General features: G+C 44.5%; 1 protein-coding gene across 3 annotated transcripts in view; it reads left to right on the forward strand.

The window, feature by feature from the left end:
* Window positions 1-8,584: 8,584 nt before the first annotated feature.
* The window catches only part of NUP50 (nucleoporin 50), an 18,969-nt gene continuing 5,650 nt past the window's right edge, over window positions 8,585-21,903 (forward strand). The window contains exons 1-6 of one of the 3 annotated variants that reach the window (XM_023734612.1): window positions 8,585-8,915; window positions 10,459-10,695; window positions 12,154-12,232; window positions 14,477-14,560; window positions 17,554-17,740; window positions 18,882-19,544. In XM_023734612.1, the coding sequence (XP_023590380.1) occupies window positions 12,164-12,232; window positions 14,477-14,560; window positions 17,554-17,740; window positions 18,882-19,544 (1,003 nt within the window). In that variant the 5' untranslated portion in view covers window positions 8,585-8,915; window positions 10,459-10,695; window positions 12,154-12,163. Of the gene's footprint in view, window positions 8,916-9,177; window positions 10,696-12,153; window positions 12,233-14,476; window positions 14,561-17,553; window positions 17,741-18,881; window positions 19,545-21,903 lie in introns of those variants that run through there. The other 2 variants (XM_004380001.2, XM_023734611.1) reach the window with 2 other exon arrangements.

The following is a 21,903-nucleotide window of genomic DNA, read 5'->3' on the forward strand; positions in this document are numbered from 1 at the left end:
ACTTTAAATGCCAACACAGTGCAGATGAAGATGGTAGTGCTACGGGATTTAGGGGAGGGACCAACTGAAAGCTGGAGCGCTCAAGGAAGACTCACTAGAGAAGGTGAGATGGGCTTTGAAAGAGAATGTGGAATTTAGAGACACTGAGAAAAGGGGAGGGAACATTCAGGTGAGGAAATAACAGGAAAAAATTCAGAGATGGGAAGAAGACTTTCTATGGTTTTCAGTAATTAAGCTCTTTTTTTTAAATCAAAGTTTAATATACATAGAGAAAAATATATAAACCATAATGGTACACCTTGGTGAACTACCAAAAAGCAAATAGACCCACATAACCACCTTCCAGATCAAGAAATAGAACATTATTCCCTGCACTTCCTTTTATATTTTTAAGTATTGATCCATGTGCGCTTACATGTTATATATAACATGTTATATATACAAATGAGAGACAAACAAAAACAATGTTCTGTCTGCTAGGCCTATTGTAGTAAAGCCAAATAATGGCTACCCAAGTCTTAATCCCTGGAGCGTTCAAATGTTAATTTATTTGGAAAAGGGGTATTTGCAGATACGATTAAGGAATCTGAGATGGGATTACTCCCTATTATCCTCGTGGGTCCTAAATGCCATCACAAGGGTCTTTATAAAAGAGATGCAAAGGAAGATACGCAAACACACAGAGAAGGCCACATGAAGGAGACAGGGATCGGAGGGATGCAGCCCCAGCCCCTGAATGGGGTAACCACCAGAAGCCGTAAGAGGCACGGAACGGACTCTCCCTAGAGATTTAGCTCCAGCATGGTGACACTTCCTGGATCACTTTGGTGGACAGTGATTTCTCCCTCCTCAGAACTCAGAGCGATCTTCGCCTTTGCCATCATCAGCCCTTAATCAGTATTCACTGTCTGGGATGTCTCCTGATGGTTTTATCACTTAACTCTTATCAAACCGATTTTATTCCCAGAAAAATGACACAATATGCTACTTTGTATAATTCACAATATCTTGTTTTTTTTTTCACATACTATGTACTGTTACTTTTTTTCGTAACTATAAAACCTCAAGAGAAAATAAATAATAGCTCTAGAAAATTTAGTTATTCTTTTCCATCCTTTTGCAGCGAAGCCTGAAATAGGAAAAAATACAAGTTGCGAAAGGTTCTGAATGCCTGGCATGGGTCAAAATCTCTAGACAACATAAGTCATGCTGAGCTCAAAGCCTCAAGAGGATCCAGCAGAATCCCAGTGTAACCATTAATTCTTTGCTATTGAGCCAAATGTGCTCAGATTGAGAAAGACCCAGTCTGGAATCTCCCAGGGGACAGGGAGCCGCCGATCCCTGGACAAATCTTCAGAAAGTCTACTGGAAATCATAAATCTAATTCACAATAAAACTGTTCCAGCTAAAACCTCCCAGTTCTTTGCTTTTAGCCAGAATTACAGGAATGCAGTGTGATTATATAAGTTATGATACAAAGGCCAAAAGCTCTGATTGTCAGTTACATTTTTATTAGTAAAAAAGGGAAACCGAATTATTGTTTCACAAACAGAATCTTTTCAAACAACAATCTCATTAGAAAAAGATAATGAAATTTTTTCGTGGTGTTTAGGAAGGAGAAAAAGCTCCAAGGAACTTAAAAACAGGGGCCATTGTCTTAACAATAATAGTCCGTTTATTGAGCCCTTACTGTGGACTTTACATTAATGTTCTCGTTTAATCCTCACAACTTAATGAAGATACTATTATTACCCTCAGTTTACAGATGAGGAAACCGAGCACTGAGAGTTAAATAACTTGTCCAAGGCTGCCCAGTGATAGGCGGCATGGCCAAGAATCGAGTTCAGGGTGATTAACTTCAAAGCTTGTGTCCTTAGCCCCCACAGTATACTATTTTATTCGTCTTCCTTCCCACACTCACTCTTGGACAACCTCTGCCTTCCCAGCAACTAAGGAGGCGGACTTTCCACTCGAGGGTCAAACTTAGGCAAGAAGAATTGTGGAAGGAACAAGAATCGGACAGAACGCCTGCTGTTTGTTGTACCTGCATCAGCCACTGGGCTTCTGGCTCTGAAGCTTTGGGACCAGGTCCCGGTAAACGTCAACGTGCCAAGGACTCTCGAGTTCCTGTGGTACAACTATTTAAGAATCCGTTGTGCTGTGGTCTGTGATAATGCCCCAAACTTCATTCTGGCTGCCTTTAGTGCCCACCCTTCCTTGTCCTTCTTGTCATTAGGAGCCAGCAAGTCAATTCCGACTCAGCGACCTGATAGGACAGAGGAGAACTGCCTCATAGGGATTCCAGGGAGCGGCTGGTGGATTCGAACTGCCGACCTTTTGGTTAACAGCTGAGCTCTTAACTACTGCGCCACCAGGGCTCCTTACTTGGTTAAACTGGACGTGAATCATCTTACACGTCTGCAACTTGCTCATGGTGACAAAACAGACACACTGGTGCTTCCCGTCCGGGAGCACAAGCAGCAGAAAGGAAGGCAGGATTACATCATGGTGAATTCACTTTGAATTGGAGAAATCGACATTTATTTGCTGAATATGAACATGAATATCTTGGCAACCATAAGACTCCTTTGGGGAAGCAACGGAAACAAAAAAAGTCGATTTCGGAGAAAGCTGGCTACCATCTTCGGAGGACTACTTCATAAAATGAGCGACAAAGAGCCTGGCAAAGGGAGAAACTGATAGCAGCTATCGTGGTTTGATTTGGGCATTTTCTTACCCACAAAACCAAATATTCACTTTAAAGAAATCCCTGACCAAAATCACTCTGCCAGATGCTTTTCTTTCACCCAAAGTTGCAAATCCTTTCTTTCCGGTTGGAAGCCAAAACCAAACCAAACCCGCTGCCGCTGGAGTCAATTCCGACTCACAGCCACCTCACAGGACAGACTGGAACTGCCCCATAGAGTTTCCAAGGGGCTACTGGTGGAGTCAAACTGCTGACCTTTTGGTTAGCAGCCGAACACTTAACCACTGCACCAACAGGGCTCCTGTTGGAAGCCAGGCTTACTAAATTAGAAACTCAAAAGATACTGCTGGGTGGAGGGGCAGAGACTACTTTGTGAATTGATATCCCTCAAGGGATATCTCAGTAAAAGGGGACTGATGGGCAGGGTTCAGTCGATCATGTTAATATTAGTCAATGGTTGATCTGTAGTTCTCCCTCCTCTTCTCTTTATAAGCCCCATTGTGCCTAGCTTCTTAGAGCCATTTGCTTTTTCTAGAATCAAAATGGCCTCCCTACATGCATAAAACTCACTGCCAACGAGTGGATTCTGATTCATAGTGACCCTAAAGAATGGAGTACAACTGCCCCTTAGGGTTTCCAAGGAGCAGACGGTTGATTCAAATTCCCAAGCTTTTAGTTAGCAGCTGTAGCTCTTAACCACTGCGCCACCACTCCACACACACACACACACACACACACACACACACACACACACACACACACACAATGCACTGAAGGCACTGGTGAAAAACAAGGCTCCAGGAATTGATGGAATACCAATTCAGACGTTTCAACAAATGGATGCAACACTGGAAGTGCTCACTCATCTATGTCAAAAGATTTGGAAAACAGTTACCTGGTCAACTGACTGGAAGAGATCCATATTTGTGCTCATTCTGAAAAAAGGTGATTCAATAGAATGTGGAAATTATCAAACGATATCATTAATGTCACATGCGACAGGCCCATAAAACAAACAATAATACACATAGCCAACCATGTATATGAGATTAAATGAGTACACCAGCCCAGGGGAAAGGATGAGAAGGCAGGAGGGGACAAGAAAGCTGGATGAATGGAAATGGGGAACCCAAGGTCGAGAAGGGGAGAGTGTTGACACTCGTGGGGTTGGCAACCAATGACACAAAACAATATGTGTATTGTTTAATGAGAAACTAATTTGCTGTATAAACCTTCATCTAATGCACAATAAAAAAAAAAAACACACGAAAGAAAAATTTTGCTGAAGTTAATTCAAAAACAGTTGTAGCAGTACATCGACAGGGAACTGCCAGAAATTCAAGCTAGATTCAAAAGCGGACGTGGAATAAGGGATACCATTGCTGATGTCAGGTGGATCTTGGATGAAAGCACAGAATACCAGAAAGATGTTTACCTATGTTTTATTGCCTACACAAATGCATTTGACTATGTGGATCATAACAAATTATGGATAACATTGCAAAGCATGGGAATTCTGAACACTTAATGGTGCTCATGCAGAACCTGTACATAGACCAAGAGGCAGTTGTTCGACCAGAACAAGGGGATCCTGGTGATTTAAAGTCAGGAAAGGTGTGCAGCAGGGTTGTATCCTTTCACCATACTTATTCAATCTGTTTGCTGAGCAAATAACCTGAGAAACTGGACTATATGAAAAAGAACACGGTATCAGGATTGGAAGAAGACTCATTAACGACCTCCGGTACGCAGATGACACAACCTTGCTTGCTGAAAGCGAAGAGGACTTGAAGCACCTACTGAAAAAGACCAAAGACCACAGCCTTCAGGATGGACTACACCGCAACATAAAGAAAACAAAAATCCTCACCACTGGACCCATAAGCAACATCATGATAAACAGAGAAAATATCGAAGGCAAGGATTTCATTTTACTTGGATCTACAATCAATGTCCATGGAAGCAGCAGTCAAGAAACCAATCAACGTATTGCACTGGGGAAACCTGCTGCCAAAGACTTCTTTAACGTGTTAAAAGCAAAGCTGTCACTTTGAGAACTAAGATGCACCTGATCCAAGCCATGATATTTTCAACTGCCCCATATGCATGCAAAAATGGGACAATGAATAAGAAAGACCAAAGAAAAGTTGATGCCTTTGAGTTATAGTGTGAGTGAAGAATACTGAATATACCATGGACTGCCAGAAGAACCAACAAATCTGTCTTGAAAGTACAGCCAGAACGCTCCTTAGAAGCGAGGATGGCGAGCCTTGGTCTCGCATACTTTGGACATGTTATCAGGAGGGAGGGATCAGTCCCTGGAGAAGGACATCATGCTTGGTAAAGTAGAGGATCATCAAAAAAGAGGAAGACCCCCAAGGAGATGGACTGACAGACACAGTGCCTGCAACAATGGACTCAAACATAGCAAGGATTATGAGAATGGTGTAGGACCAGGCAGTGTTTCATTCGGTTGTACACAGGGTCGCTATGAGTCGGAACCAACTTGATGGCACCCAACAACAACAATAATATATGCATATAGAATTACTGTTCGGGATAAACTTTATGTTCAAATTTCAGTGAGTTCTGATTATTTTTAACAAGCCTCACTAAACAGAAGTAGCCCAATTCAATTGAGGCAGATGCCTGCACGCCACCTGCCTCTACTCTCCTGAGTTACAGCCAGTTTTCAGTAAGCACTGAAATCCATCCAGTCATGTGCAAGTCAGCTAACATGCTATTCTTTGCATAAATCTGGTTTTTATTTGCATTGGAAGGCATCAATTACCACATGCTACGATGTATAATTAAAGTAAATGTGCTGTTTCTATTAGCCTTACTGTTGTTGGGTGCCATCAAGTCGTTCTGGACTCATGGTGACCCCATGTTACAGAGTAGAACGGCCCCATAGGGTTTTCTAGCCTGTAATCTTTACGGGAGCAGATCGCCAGGTCTTTCTCCCGCAGAGCAGCTGGGTGCGTTCAAACCATCAACCTTTCAGTTAGCATCTGAGTACTTAACCTTCTGAGCCACAAGATAATATTTATTACTGCAAGAATAAAAGTTGTGATTTTAACTAAGGCACATTTCAAGACAAGAAAGTCTACCACAATCTGAGATGTCTACGACCTTATAAAGTTAACAACCTAAAGATTATGTTGATTAGTAACTTTACTTTGAAGTTTAAAAACAAAAATCATCATTCAGCTTACAAGAAGGCACTATAAACAATTTGAAATGATGTGCTTCACAAAGACAGAACCAAATCTGAAGTTTCAGAGCTTTTAGTCAAAAAGGAGCTCCGGTATTGCCTTGTATGATGTTTCTCTCAACGAACAAAAAGAGTTCCTTCATTTGCTAAATAGCTGCCTTTCTATTACCATATGTACTGAAGATTGTACCAGCTTCTTGGGATCTCACCTTTATCAGTCGCCAATAAAGTTGATTCTGACTCATGGTGACCCATGCGCGCCACTGTAGAACTGTGCTCAATAGGATTTTCAATGGCTGACTTTTTTGGACGTGGATCACCAAGCCCTTATTCTGAGGTGCTTCTGGGTGGACCTGAACCTCCAAACTTTCAGTTAGCAGCTAAGCACATTAGCTGTTTGCAGCACCCAGGGACTCCCTTGAAATCTTAGTGGTTGAAAATACAGGAGAGAAATACTGAATAATTAATGGATGATTCCAGAAAAAGTTTTCCAGATTTGAGAGAGAGAATAAAATTGGGTGAGGACAAAGATAAGGTGACAGGTTTGAGGGAACAGCACTCAGGTTCATGACTGCCTTTTCTGTGAAGCAAGAGGTGAGGCTGCCTGCTATGTAGGCCTATAGGAGGGGGTAAAGGAAGTAGCCATTGCCGTGGAATCCATTCCGACTCATAGCGATGCTATAGAACAGAGTAGAACTGCCCTATATGGTTTTCAAGGCTGCAATCTTTATGGAAGCAAATGATCACATCTTTCTCCCACAGAGCGGGTTCACCAACCTTTTTTGGTAACTAGCCAAGCACTTTAACCACTGCGCAATCAGGGCTCCTAAGGTGGCTAGGGAGGTTTAAGTGATGAGAGTTAAGAGTCACTGTGAAGCATGGGAAATGTGACTGGGGCAGTTCGAAGAGATGAGGCCCAGTTGTGGCCAGGCACCACAAAGCTGTGGAGGTGCCAACAGCAGGCATTCAATGTTTGTTGAAAGAGCCTGTGGAAAGGGGCACTGAGCTGGAGGTGAGACTTGGACTTTGGCCCTAGCTCTGCCACCAAACCATCGGACGGCTATGGCAAGTCGTTTCTCATTGTGAAGGGTCTCTACTGTTCAGTTCTGTTTTTGTTGATAAAAACCAACACTGAACTAGACAGAGTTAAGAACAGAGCATGCCACTAAAGACCTCCCTCTTTGCAATACACTGTTAGTTGGCATTCTCTGGCTAGTTGTTTCAATTAGTTATTAATCCACCTAATTCACATTAGTCCATCTAATTCACCAGGATGGTGTGAAAGATTTGTTGAAATAAAAATACGGTTCCCTGGCTGGATATTTCTTTTCACACGCACCCTCACAAAAAGAATATCTGGGGAAATGTATGTTTCGGATTTCTTGCCCACAGGGCAGTAAACACTGGCAAGGAATAAATTTGACTTTATTGTTAAATGTCAAATGTAAAGGGCATTTTTTAGTTACCCTCACGTGTGCAATCCAGTCTCGAGCTCAGGTGTCCTTAACACTAGGTCCTGGGTGGGCTTTTAAGGAGGGTTCATAAACACCCTGAAACTATACGCATACTGGATTTCTACACGCACGTATGCACAAACTTCCTTTAGATTTTTGAAGTATATCCATAACGCCCCACCAAAAAAAAAGTTTAAAAATCACTGCTTTAAGTATAAAAGTTATTTTTCTTACGCAAGTTTCCTTATTAGTTCATAATGAGTCTTATTTCCATAGCGTCTATGGTTAGTCTCTTTCTCCTTTAGGCAAGGAGAGTTGGACAAAATTGCTTTGTACATCTTACCCTATGACTCTACCGGATGAAAACGCAGATTCATATAAAAACACCCAAGTGTTGACACTGCACGTGTATTGGTTCCACAGTTTAAAAGCAGTTTGCAGACTTCATCTTCGTCGATCCTAACTAGTTGTACAATTTGGGACGACTTAGTTCACTTCTACAGCACCGAGCGCAGAAAACAAAAATCGATCGCTGAGCGACGAACAAGTGCGTTTTTCATCTATGAGTGAGGCGACTGGAGAAGGTGGCTACACAGTCCCTTCCGAGCTCCCAGATTCCAAGCTTTTATGATTCACTTAGCCGCTGCATTATTGAGCCACATCCATTTTGCAAGTTCTAGGTAATCCCACTAGGGCCATCTCTAGTATGTCCCACAGGGAATTCGATGGCGGGCCGGAGGCTGTCTGACGTTAAATCATCCTAATGTCGCCTCACGCGTTTCACGGGGAGAGTCAGATCGAGTTCCGTGCGCCACGGACTATCTCTCATCAGCCCTCCAGCACCCCACAGGGGAGCATCTCTGTCACGCTCACGGACCCTCTCTCCCGACCTCCTCACAAGACACCAGCCCCGTCGGCCCTGCAATAGCGACTCGCGCCGAAACGCCACAAACGCCGTCGGCGACCTCCACGTGACTAATGCGCCTAATCGCAAACGCCGACTGCGGACTACGGCTCCCCCGACTAAGGCCAGCGCGTGGTACGCATGCGTGCGGCAGACGCGCTTCGGCCGGCGACGGTCGCGCTCCTCCCGGCGACGACTTCCAATTAGCTGAGCGCATGCGCTACGTGACGCCGCTACGCACGGAAGGAGGTGCTGCCGACCAAGGCCCCGGCGCGCCTGCGCAGTAGCTGGACGCGGGCGTTTTTTTCCTTTTTTTTCCGAATTGGTTGAGGGGTAGATTCTAGTTACAAAATGGCGGCCGGGAGCGTGTTGGGCGCTATTCCCCTGGCGGCCTGTGGCTGAGCGGACAGCTCTCCCGTCACCAGCGAACTGAGAGAGACGAGGCACCGGGGGACATGGTGTTTGAAACTCCGGGCTTGTTGACCACGAAGTTCTTTGAGGCTCTTAGCGCACCGGAAGCGACCAAGCGCGCCCGGCCGGGGAACCCGCAGCCGCTTCAGACCCCGGCGCCGAGACTGCGGACCGCCTCTTTGCCGCGCCCACGGCCCAGCGAGTGCGGCGGCGGCCGCCAGCGAGGTGAGAGGGCAGGAGCCGGGGGCAGGCCTGGGGAGGGGCGCCGGCGGGGCGCGGGGCTTTGGGCAGGCCTGGAGGGTGGGGCGGTGACCGCAGCGACGCAGCCGGGGCTGTTTGTGAAGCCGGGCCCGGGCCGAGCTGCCGGGCTGCAGTGTCCGGCTCGGTCAGCCTCGCCCCGGCGCGGGGCCCCTGCGGCCCAGCGGAGGTAGGCGGCCGAGCGGGCAGGGGCCGTCCCCGCGTGGCCTTCTCGGGTGGGTTTCGGCGGTGCCTCTGGGCACTCCTTTCCCCTTTCCGTCTCACCTCTCGCCGAGCCCCGTCCAGTGCCTCTTCGGCTAGGCATCCCGGGCCGTCGGACACCCCGTTCCATTGACAAGCGGTCCTGAGATCGGCGCTTTCCCCCAGACGTCTCCCTAATTGTTGTTGATTCGGACTCAGAGCGACCGGATAGGACTGAGGCGAACAGCCCCATAGGGTTTTCTTAGGCTGTAATCTTCACGGAAGCAGATCGCCACATCGTTCTCCCTCGAGGACACTAGTGGATTCGAACCGGTGACCTTTCCGTTAGCAGGGAAAGGTCGCTTTAACCTCGTAAATAAGCGTACTGACATCCGTGTTTTCATCTTTAGAGTGAACTGATGGTTGACTCAAGTTCAACCCCAAGAGCAGGAATGCACCAGGTAGCAGAGACCACGTAACTTAACTAGGCACAGATAAAGTTTAATTGAGTTTCAGTTTCCTGTCAGGTTACTTCTTACCTGGGAATGACTTCATAGCTTGATCCCTTCCTACTCACAAAGCACAAACGTTTTGTAAATTCATCATCATGGTGGCAAGCAGATAAGACTTGCTAGGTACCAGGCCTTGTTCTAAGGACTTTACAGAGATTTCTTGTCTGTTACGGCATAAAAAGAAATTTATTGTTCAAAGTGTCAATCAACTTTAGATTTGGTAAAATACTGTTTCAAAGTCAGGCTCATAATTCAAGTTTCTCTCTTTTTCCGTCCTACATTTTTAAGTTTTGGAGGAAAAATAATATTTTATAGCCATTGCGTCTAACAAAACTTGTTTCTTTAATAATATTTATTAAACCCTCCCTGTGCTCCAGATACTGTTCTAAACTAAGCTCTTTTCATTTGTTTCATTTAATTCGTTTATCTCTTCCCCATTGTACAGATGAAGAAATTGAGGCACAAAAATGTAACCTGCCCAAGGTCTCACAGCTAGAAAATGGCATAGTTGAGATGCTAGTGTAATGCATTGCTTTCTCAAATATGTAATACCTGAAATCACCCGTTCAGCAACAGATAGAGCACCTGTCTTGAGCTGGACAGGGTTCAGGGCATTTGGAATACATCAGTAGACAAAGCAAAGATCCCTGCCATCTGGTATATACTGATTCAGCTAATGTGGTAGCACATGGAAGCAGCTATGTTAGACTATTTTATAATGCCAGTTATCTCTTCAGTTGTGGATAGTTGTTAGATGTTAAAAATTTTACTCCTATTACAGTTTTTGCACCTTCAGCTCCATGCTTTTTTACCCACAGTTAATCTCGAAAAACAAAAACGACCATTTCAACTTCTCATCTTTTCTGCCCTCTGGTGGAGGTTGTTAATGAGTAGGAAAATGGCTGGAAGAATCCACACAGAGACTTGGCCCCTAAGCAGATCCATACTGGTTATAAGGAATTATGTCTACAAGTACCTTGTTTGGATGACAAAGGTTAATAGCAGAAGTTAACAGACTGTTTTTGGGGAGGCATTAAAAAGAGAAAGATTCTCAGGTAATAGTTGAAAAATACATGTGTTAAATCTGATACTTTGTATTTTAGAACCTTAACCAAAACCCCTTGCCATCAAGTTGATTCCAACTCATAGCGACCCTACAGGACAGTAGAACTGCCCCATAGGGTTTCTGAGGAGCAGCTGGTGGATTCAAACTGCCGACCTTTTTGGTTAGCAGCTGAACTCTTAACCACTGTGCCACCAGGGCTCCGCTTTAGAACCTTAGACATTGAAGTTGTTTATAATCAGAAAAAAAGCACATACTTGTAAAATAAAAATTCAAATATTATTAGAATGTTGTTGAAAGCCCCTATGTAACCACTCTACAGGGGATCAGATTTTCGAGGCCTTTGGAGTACCAGCATTTGAATTTTGTTTTGTAGATCCTAGAGAGCAGTAGGCGGTATCTAAGTTTGTGAGTATCTTAATGACCGTGCGGTTCCAAGAAGCTTAGTCTGGTGGGTTGAAGGCAGATGAGAATGAGGAAAGACTGTCAAGAAGAGTCCAGGTGGGTTTCAGGAGCCCTGGCAGGTACCCAAACCTGAATTCCTGGGCAAGATGGGTAGCAAAGGAAATCGAAAGGGTTTTTGTCCATTCAGCTGGTGTCTTAGGGAAGGTGTCACAACCAGAGAGCTCTCAGTTTGGTGTTTTGGTTTGTTTGAAGGGTTGTGAATTCTCAGGATGTTAGTACATCCATATCAATCATATTTTGAACTTCAAAATGATGTCTTAACAGTATGCAGTTTGGGTGAATTAGATGTTCATGCTTGGGAAACATGTTTTCTGGTGGCACAGTGGTTAAGCGTTTGGCTGCTAACAGAAAGGTCGGCAGTTCGAATCCACCAGCTGCTCCTTGAAAACCCTGTCGGGCAGTTCTGCTCATGTCCTATAGAGTCACTATAAGTCAGAATCGACTCGATGGCAGTGGGTTTTTTGTTTTTGTTTTTTTTTTAATCTGTAGCCTAAAGAAGAGTATTCATGTTGTGAAGGTATTTCCAATACCTTATTAAAATTCTTACCTAAGAGTGGACTTCTTTAATGGGTCATCCTAATGAGAATTTTTAATATTAAAAATGTTTTGCCTGTGTCAAGACTGTAAGTGTAATTTGCATAGAATAATTTAGTTAAGCACTTGTTGATTATGTACTATACTTAAGGTTCCAGATTTTTAAAAATCAATATTTTAATTTTTTCTAATGGAGTTGATTCAGTGTTGGTCAGAAAGAGTGCCAGCATGCCTTCAGAGCCCCCCACCACCTCCCAGCCTCATCCCTTATTGGATATATAATGCGGCAAGCCTAACAGCACCGGCATAAAGTTCTCCCTGAAACAGTTCCCACTGGTATCAGGAATGTTTTTGTCTCGTGTCATGCTAGAATGAATTCTAAAAATTACTTTTAAGAGTTACGTTTTTATCTAGAAAATTAAGCTGTTTACTTTTATTTTCTATAACTTAGGTTTGAAAAAATGGCCAAAAGAATTGCTGAAAAGGAATTGACAGATAGGAATTGGGATCAAGAAGATGAAGCAGAAGAGGTAAAAAGTAGTTTCTGTAAGAGTGATTTCATGCTTCTAAGTTTAAATTCATTTTGAGGTTTCTTAATGAAGTCTTGTGATAAAAACTAAAAGACCTTTTGTATACATCCTGAACAAGGAAGTACTGTGGTTCCTTATGCCCTGTACTTAGCATGGAAAGCTATTAATTACACTTGGGTGGGCTCTTCCACTAACATCTATTCCTTAACTGTTCTGCTCCTTTGTAGAAGCAGCTTCTTCCTGAATGTCATAAACTTGCAGCATTCTAAACCATGGTTTAGAGTCAGTCATTGTAGTCGTGACTACAGGTTAAGTGATCTGGTCATTGAAGTTTAACACAGCGCTGGCGCTCAGACTTGAAAAGTAGTTCACCACCAGCATCTTGGTCTGCCAAGCCCATAATTTTAGATTTCAGAAGCTTGAGGTTGCCACCCTTGTTCTGATGCTTCTTGGAAGCCTGCTCAGTGGATCTGAGACCCCCCAAAAGTTGATTAATAGGAATAGAATTAGATACTGTGCCTCCTCGGGTTGGCCTGGTTTACCGCCAACAAAATAGAAATGGTCTTCCTTGAGGGGATCTTGTAGTTTTTCTCATGTAAATAATAAGGCGTGGCCACATTTCTAGTGCCTCATCAGCAGTTTGAGACTCCTGGGCCAGTTCACTAAGGAAATCTGTAACCAAGTTAGCCTTTCAAGTTGTCAGAATAGAGCTAAGTTAAAAAAAAAAAAAAAAGCCTGCAAGAGTGTTTCCAAGCTTATTTTTAGACAGCCACCTTCCTGCTTTCTGAGTCTACTTTCTTTCTAGTATAATATGTTTTCCTTTACAAATATATGAGCTAATAATGCTTGGGTAAATGAAAATCACGGATATATTAATGTGTTGACAGGGCTTTTAACATTTCTAACTGGTTTGGTGCTTTTTGACTAAGCCTTTGGCTGTGGATATTTTTCTGGGTCTCCGTACAGTTACATTAAGCTCTAGACTACCATATATGATTTGCTTTGGCATTAAAATATTTCAGGAATGAAAGAACTCACATTTGGACAGTTTCTAGTGAAATGAGTGTCGAAAGACTTTCATTTTGGGCAAGTACAGCCAAATGGCCCCTTCTGTGGGTATTAGGGACTCTTTTAAATTTAACGTGATCTGAAATAAGTATACCAAAAGCAAACCTGTTGCCATCGAGTTGATTCCAACTCATAGTGACCCTATAGGACAGAGTAGAACTGCCCCATAGGGTTTCCAAGGAGTAACAGGTAGATTTGAACTGCCAACCTTTTGGTTAGCAGCTGAGCTCCTAACAGCTGCACCACCAGGGCTCTGAAATAAGTATAGATGAGACTGTTTTTTTACAGAAAGTATTTTATACCCGTTCTAGAGGGCGAAAGAAGGGTTGACGTGGAGCCAGAGAGCTTCAGCAGGTTGATAGGGCGGATTAGTGCTTTATAGTGGTTTAGCATATGGGAAAGGGCGGTCGTTTTCCAGCAGGGTCACTTAGAGTCCTTGGTTCCTCAGTGGCCTTTCGAGCAATGGACAAGCAGGCTCTTCTTAAAAATAATATGTGTATGTGAATGATAACATAGATCCAGCCCACTGCCATCGATTCTGACTCAGCGGTCCTATGGGACAGAGTGGAACTGCCCCAGAGAGTTTCCAAGGCTGTAAATCTTCACGGAAGCAGACTGCCACATCTTTCTCCCACAGAGCAGCTGCTGGGTTCAGACTGCCGACCTCTTGGTTAGCAGCTGAGCATTTGAAAACTAAGTAGTAAGATACTGGATTTGGGCATCTGGATTTCAGAACTGGTGCTGCTACCAACTAATTAGGGTCTCTAAGGTACCTTCTAGCTTTTGGATAGTAGATTTTGCTTCTTAAAATTGAATTTTTAGTCTAAGTTTTATTAGTATCTTAGAATGTACCTGAGATTAATTCGAGGACTTGGTTATTAACAGTTTGCATCAACGTTTGCATTGTAGTCTTCTCAGAAATTTTTGTGCGTACGTGCCGGGTGCTGCTTTCTGTGAACTGTGATTTGAAGATCTGGAAGATTTGTGACGCACCTGATTAGAACTGGAATTCACGAGATAGAAAACAGATTTAACTTAACTTCCTTGTAGTTTGTGTTACGTAGTAATAATATTTGAGAACCAGCAGATATTAGATAAGTTTATTCTAGCTTTTTTGCTCATTCTGTTTCCTTTTTGCCCTTGTCTTACGCCTTCTTAATTTGTGCCCTCCTGCAGGTGGGAACATTCTCAGTGGCCAGTGAGGAAGTCTTGAAGAATAGAGCCATAAAAAAAGCAAAACGTAGAAATGTTGGATTTGAAGTGAGTGTTTTCTTACAGAGCTTTTGATATTACAGCCAAGTTTGACCTCTGAGTCACAGCGAATTTCCACCTCTGGGAGCAGTCAGACCAACATACTTTTTAAGAATGCTTACTCCCTGTAAAAATCCTTGGTGTGGGCGTGGGAAATAGATTTTTTTTTAAAGCACGAAATCTGTGGCTTTAAAAGGAAGCTTATCCAGTAGAGAAAAGATAATAGTTTCAAATTGAGTGACTATAAGGAAGAAGAAAAACAAGTGTAGCAATACAAAAGGCCAGAGAAGTGGTGTCAGGTGGGAGTAAGAAAGGGAAGTAGAAGTATATTCTCAGGCCTCTCTACTTCCTGGGATTGAGTGTGGGTGGGGGAGTCCTTAAACTATAACGGAAGCACTGCACTTGCCAGTTATTTTCCCAGTATGATAGTATAAAAAAACCAAACCATACCCGTTGCTGTCAATTCAATTCTGACTCATAGTGACCCAATAGGAGAGAGTAGAACTGCCCCATGATAGTACAGTGTATTAAAATGTCCCATCCCAGTGCTTGAAATATAAAGACAAGTTTTTACTCTTGAATTGAAATCGTTGAGCCCGTATTCAGCAATCACTCCACATTTAGCAACTCTTCCCCACCCCTCACATACATCCCAGACAGGGGGCGTCGTCTTGGTGTTCGGGACATCTCTTGTCTGGCAGGAGAGGCCAGTGTGAGCGTCCTGCCTGGCCGCTTTGGAGTAAACCTCAGCTGCACGTTCTGCGGTGGCTGTCTTCACTGCTTTTAATTCCAGGTTCTTTTCTGGTCTTGTTTCCCTCTTGCCTCGACACTGGTGCCTAGTTGGGTGTCAGTGTTGGGGGAGAAGGGACGACACGTTCACTGAGAAGACACGGGAGACAGAACTTCATTAGGGAGGAAACACTCGTTGTGGAAATGTTGTGAAGCACCCGTGGCACATTCAAGTGGGGTTCTCTGGAAGACTGCTAGGCAACCCAACAGGAATTGGGGCGAGCAGCGGGTGCAGCTCGGGGGGTAGATGGAGGGAGCTCGTGGTGCAGAACGAGAAGCGACCGCCCGGAGGAGCAGGAGAAGCCAAGCGAAGACGGTCTCCAGGAGAAGGGGCCAGCTGCTGGGTGAACGATGATGAGGAAGGAGAAACAGCACGGGCTTCAACCAAAACGGCCAAAGGGAAGGGACATAAATAGGCATGGGTAATTGACATCCGTGTTCAGTTTTTGCTGTACCACTTAGTTCAAGTTTCCGTCAGAGCTTGTATATTAAAGTAATGAAATGGTGTGTCCAGCTAGATGCGGAAATGTGGTAGCGTTTCCCAAATAGTGAATTTGTTGGTTGGTTCATTTAGCAGACCTGCTAGGCACTGAGGATACCGCTGGCAAACGAGACAGACCGGAATATCCCTGCCTTGTGGAGCGTATAGCCTCACGATGGACGAGAGACAACGCGTGCGCACACACGCACGTGTGAGGGGACTGGGGGATGATGTGGGGAGACTGCCTGCTAGGGAGCCAGCCCAACTGGATCTCTCAGTCAGCTCACCCAGTTTTCTAATGTCACCATTCCTTTTGTTAAAACCAGTAAGTAGCTCTTGCGTTTTTGTGATGATTCTAGAGCAAATTTGCTTCACCAGTTTCCAAAATAGCTGTAAATATCGTGGCTCTGAAATCTAGGGCAAACTGAAAGGCCCTCAGGAGCCCCTTGCAGCTTTACGGCTTGTCCGTGGTCATTGCTTTCACAATAGCTATCTCAGTTTGATGTATTTTGGATTTTAAGTAATTAAAAGTCAAAGGAATTTACAGCATTAGAACCTAACCTGTATTTATTACCCACATGAAAAGTCATACACGTTAAGGTCTAGCAGTGTTTGCCTTATTTAATCAGATGCTGCCGTAAAGTGTCCGTGGTCGGTAAATACCTGAAATTCCGTAGATGTGATGGAGGCGTCCGTGTTCGTGAACAGTGTGCAGTGGTATCGGGCGAGCTGGCCTGTTCAGAGAGTGGAGAAGTTCTAGATTAAGTCATTTTTGGGTGAGGTCATGTTACGATTCACTTACGTGGGAACTTAAGATTTGCGTGCTCCCTCAGAGATGCTCTGAAGCATGTGTTCCTCTAATGTATTGTTGAAAAACTTCTTGGCGCAGCCCTTGGATCTGTGGTCCAGGAAGCAGATTCATCTCTGCAGTATAACCATGCCTTTGAAAAAGATCTTCTAAAACTTGTTTGTAGTGATTTTAATAAAGCACTTTCAACTGAAGGATTTTTCTCCAAAAGTTTACAGGGGCAGAGGGGAGCTTTAGAGTTCATAAGAAATGCCAAATATTTCCGAAGCTGCTTAGGTTAGGGATGTGAAAGCTGGAAACAGTGGGAAATGGTCCGCTAGAACGATCTTGCTAGAGAAATCTAGTTTAAGGGAATACTGAGGAAAATTAGGATCAAATGTTACCTCTGAATTTCTCAGCCAGCAGAATCTAGATTTGAGACCGAATCAGCTTCTTAAATCAGGTGTCTGTAGGCTGAAAGCTACAGAAATTCTTAGAAAATTATATGTAAATGGGTAAAATAAACAGTTTATCTAATATGATGTTTCTACAATTTCTTCAGGCAGATAGTCTTCTTCTAAGTGATGAAAAATCTTTGATTTGGGGTTTAGTTTTATTGAAAATGCTTTTTAAATTATTTTTCTGAGGTGGGTAGTGAGTACATGGGTTTATTGCACTGTTCGTTTTTCCTTTTATGTCATACCTACACACGCTACATTTAGGAACATATCTCACTGTCATTGATGATCGACCCGCGCTCCTGGCCGTTTCAGGCGGGCAGCCCTTCCTTTCTTCTTGCTCTTCCTGCTGTGCTGCCAGTGTCCTTAGAATGTGGGTTTGCATAAGGGTTCTGGGTGCTATTTAACCAAACTGTTCATGTTGCTCGCTGAGCTTGTTTGGTGATTGACAGTATACTCTAACGTGTGCTCTTTCTTTATATTTCAGTCTGATAGTGGAGGGGCTTTTAAAGGTTTTAAAGGCTTGCTTGTGCCTTCTGGAGGAGGAGGAGGGTTTTCTGGATTCGGGAATGTCGCTGGAGCGAAGCTTTCAGGACTGTCAAATGGAAATAGCATAACTAGTGCCCCTGTGCCTACCAGTGCAAAGGCGGCCACAGAGACCAAGACAACCTTTGGTGAGTAGCTGCCTCTCCCTCACCACATCTGAGTATAATCTGTGAAAAGGAACTTTGCCAAGATGTTTTTCTTAAATGCTTATCCTGGTATTGGGACTCTGAGCAAAACGGTGATAATGAAAGGGATCAGAATCTGGGAGACATTGGCTGTTTACAGAGTATGTGGGTAGAACACAGGCTTTTGAGCCAAAACAGACCCAGCTTCTGTTCTCAGCCCACCAGTTACCAGCCTGTGACCTTGGTAAAGCCCTTGACCTCTGAGCCTCAGAATCTTTGACTCTGTAAAGGCATCCCATCCGTCCATCCATCCAAGGACTTTCCCTGGGCCACACACCAGCATGGCTGGGAGGACTCAGATGACATTGTCCCTGGTCATAGGTTTGTCTTGCACTGCATGCGTTGATGGCCTGACCTGCTTTGAGGGAGTGAGTCAGGAACTCTTGTGATTAGTAACAGAGACTGGGATCATGGGTTAAAACCTTCAGCTCTTTGAAATGATCCCGATTGATTAGATTGTACCTAGCTAATTATTTTGAAACAGTATACTATTTAATTTGAATTTAGTGTGACTAAAATAAACACTTTTCTGTTAGGATTTTAACTAATATGTGTACATCCGTACACCTTTAGGGTAAGTTTTATGCCATCCTAATATGGCAGGAGTCCCTGGGTGGTGCAAACAGTTAAACGTTCTCTGCTGCTGACTGAAAGGATGGAGGTTCGAGTCCATCCAGAGGTGCCTCCGAAGAATGCCCTGGCAAACTACTTCCCCAAAATGAGCTGTTGAGTACCCTGTGGTGTACAGTTCCACTCATACATACGGGGTCACCGTGAGTCGGAATCGACTTGGTGGCAGCTGATACTGGTAATAGTCTGACAGTTCTGTTTGTAAATGGCCATCCTTTTGAAGGCAAAGTGTTTTAAAATTGTTGAGGCTCAATACAAGCATGTAATAGATTCTTGTATACAGCTTAATTTGATCTTTATATACCTCGTTCCTAAATGGTAGCTGTGCACATACTTCTTGAACTAAATAACTAAAATAAGATACGATAAAAGCAGAAAATACGAAGAGTGTTATAAAAAACTGGGATTTTAATCGATTCAGTTTCTCAGTACTTAAAACTTTAATTTCCTATAGGTTCTATTGCTACAAATGGCCCTACCTCCCTGGTCGAGAAGAATATTCCAGATCCCAAAACTAACAGCGACAGTCAGCAGCCGTCCGGCTTTTCGGCCAGTACAGCGTGCCACGGCAGCAGCGCCTATCACAAGCAGTTAGCGGCCTTAAATTGCTGCGTCCGCGACTGGATCGTGAAGCATGTGAACACGAACCCGCTCTGTGACCTGACACCTATCTTCAGAGACTACGAGAAACACTTAGCAAATATCGAACAGCAGCACGGGAACGGCAGCGGCAGTAGTTCTGAAAGTGACACTGACAAGGTGTTGGTTGAAGCACAGCCTCCTTCACTGTTTGGTTCAACAAAATTACAGCAAGAATCAGCGTTTTTGTTCCATGGCAACAAAACTGAGGCTCCGTCCGAGAAGATGATGGAGGCCGCATCTGAGAAGACGGACCCGTCCCCAGGAGCAACAAGTGCCTCGTTTCACTTCGGCAAGAAAATCGACAGTGCAGTTTTGGGCTCGCTGAGCTCTGGGCCCCTGACGGGGTTCTCATCCTCCCCAGGAAACGCCGGCAGCTTATTTGGCAAAGATACTACCCAGAGCAAACCAGTGTCTTCGCTGTTTGCCACCAGAACGCTGGAGAGCCAAGCAGAAGATGGGAGCAGTGAATGCAGAGGTAACTAGAGAGTGTTTTCTTGTAAGTTGAATGTATTTTAGACTTGGGTTTAGTGGAGAAAGCAGACATGACTGAGGTGGACTGGATACAAACCCTGGCTCTGTCACGGATTCTGGACAAAGCTGATTAACCCTGCTGAGCCTCAGGTTTCTTACTCGTAAATGGGAGTAAGACCGATTCTGTAGGGTTGTTACGTCGATTGAGAATAGAAAAACATCTGTCCCAGTGACTTTGGCTTTGCTTATGAAAGAATGTAGTGAGTTAAAAGCATTTTTTGACAGTTGTGTTCTGTTGAAAAAAGTTCATGAATATCCACGAGACTTCATATTAAAATCAAAATTGTTTGGAAAAATTTACTTGACTGTAATCGACCCCTTTAAAATAAAAAAGGTCGACTTTTTCTAGCCCCAGGGAGCACGTTGACAGTGTTTTCTCAGGAGGGAGCTGGAGTGCAGCCACATTTCCAGAAAGCAGTGGTGGTGACTGCTGGGTCTGCAGTGCGGTGTCAGAGTGGACAGGCCAGGAGGAGCACCTGGAGCTTGGTCCCACTCCTCCGCTCCGGCAGCCCCCTCCCTCTGCTGCACTCAGCCCTAAAAGTGGATTTACGTGGTACCCGTCTTCATCATGGCCGGCGTTTGTGCCATGATGTCTGTGCAGATCCTTGTAACCAGTACAGAGTGCACCTCCGAGAAGTGTTAACATCAATCACCAAGAAAGAAAATGGCGCCTGTCGCTTTGCCTCTGAGTATTCTGTGTTTCTGCCTGGACCTAGCTCTCCATTGCTGTTGTGTTTTGCCCTGCCTTCTAGTTCATCCTGGGCAAGGGCTTTCAGCAGGGGCAAAGGAGGGTCTCCCCTCTTATTTCTTCTCCGCCCTCAGTAGGACGTGCAGGCTTTCCAGGCTCCAGGGCGCCCGCAGGGACAGGGAAGCTGGAGCTCATAGAAGGGAGGTTGAGTTTGAGTTGCAACTCCTGGTGCAGGTACCCCTCGGTCACTTGCTTTTCTAGGTAATTACCATACTGTATGCACCTGGAAGACCTGGGACGCTGATCGACCTCCCGGGAGAGCCTGACTCGGGGCCTGGGAGCTTGCTGTTGAAAACTCCCGGCAGCTGCTCAGGCACCCCAGCTTCAGAGCCTGGCCTGACCGTAGCTTTTGTTTGTAGCTGTTAGTTTTAGTTTCTTTTTATTATGTGTAATTTCTGACATAAAAGTAGAGAGAACAGAAGAATGAACCCAGTACCCAGGCTCAACAACAGTACCTTTCTTAAATTTAAATCTTGTGACCTGACTCATTTGAGCACCGGAATTTTTTCTTAGACAAAAGTCACTTAGTAATTAGACTGGACTGTGGGACATAAAATGATGCTCGCGAAGCGTGTGCCTCTTAGTTCAAGTAGATACATGAGACTAAATGGGCAGCTCCTGTCTGGAGGTGAGATGAGAAGGCAGAGAGGGTCTCAGGAGCTGGTTGAATGGACATAGGAAATCCGGGGTGGAAAGGAGGAGCGTGCTGTCATGTTATGGGGAGAGCAACTAGGGTCACATAGTAATGTGTGTATGAATTTTTGTATGAGAAACTAACTTGAACTAAACTTCCGCATAAAGCACAATTTAAAAAAAACAAAGTTGCTTCTTAGTATAGTGAGTGTCACGCTGCACCTCGCTCTTTAAGAGCGCCTTTCTGTCTGTGTCTAAATGCTTCTCAACTGTGGTCCGGTACTGTCGCCGATGAAGGTGTTCTGACCCACCCCTGAAGGGAATGTCGGCTTACAAGGCAGCAGTGTGGCACTTCGCACCGGGCTTACCTACGTTAGACTTTTTCTCCAACAGCTTGCCCTGTAAACGTTTCATTTTCCCCGGCCGTCGCCCGTGTTCGTTACCGTTGGCGTGATGCGGCCGTGGTCCAGGAACATTCGGGGACGAAGCTGTGAGAAGCCCGTCTGAGATTTTAGCTGTCTGCTGGGTTACCTGACCGCAGAGCCGGGTGTCGGCTGCTTTTTTATCTGTCAGCGTTTGTTGCCTGTAGGCTGAGTCAGACGTGTGGACGTTTTTTCATTCCGGGGATTTTTATAAATTAGAATTTATTTCCGAATTGAGAAGGATGTAGCCATTAAAAAGGATTCTTATTTTCACAAAAATAATTAAAATCCAGGGGCTCCTCCCCTTCCTCCCCCCCCCGCCCCAAATTAGATGTTTGCTTTCAAAACTTCTATATCGGCTGACGTTGAGTTTTTAGGTCGAGGTGTGGGGTGGTAGGTAGACACCTTCTGTGCCCTGTCAGACTGTGGATCTGAACTTCACTGAGTCACTGCTGTTTTCTGAAAGCCGAGGTTGAGTTTTTAGGTCGAGGTGTGGGGTG

This window comes from Trichechus manatus, unplaced genomic scaffold (assembly GCF_000243295.1).
Source record: "Trichechus manatus latirostris isolate Lorelei unplaced genomic scaffold, TriManLat1.0 scaffold00069, whole genome shotgun sequence".
NCBI lineage: Eukaryota > Metazoa > Chordata > Mammalia > Sirenia > Trichechidae > Trichechus > Trichechus manatus.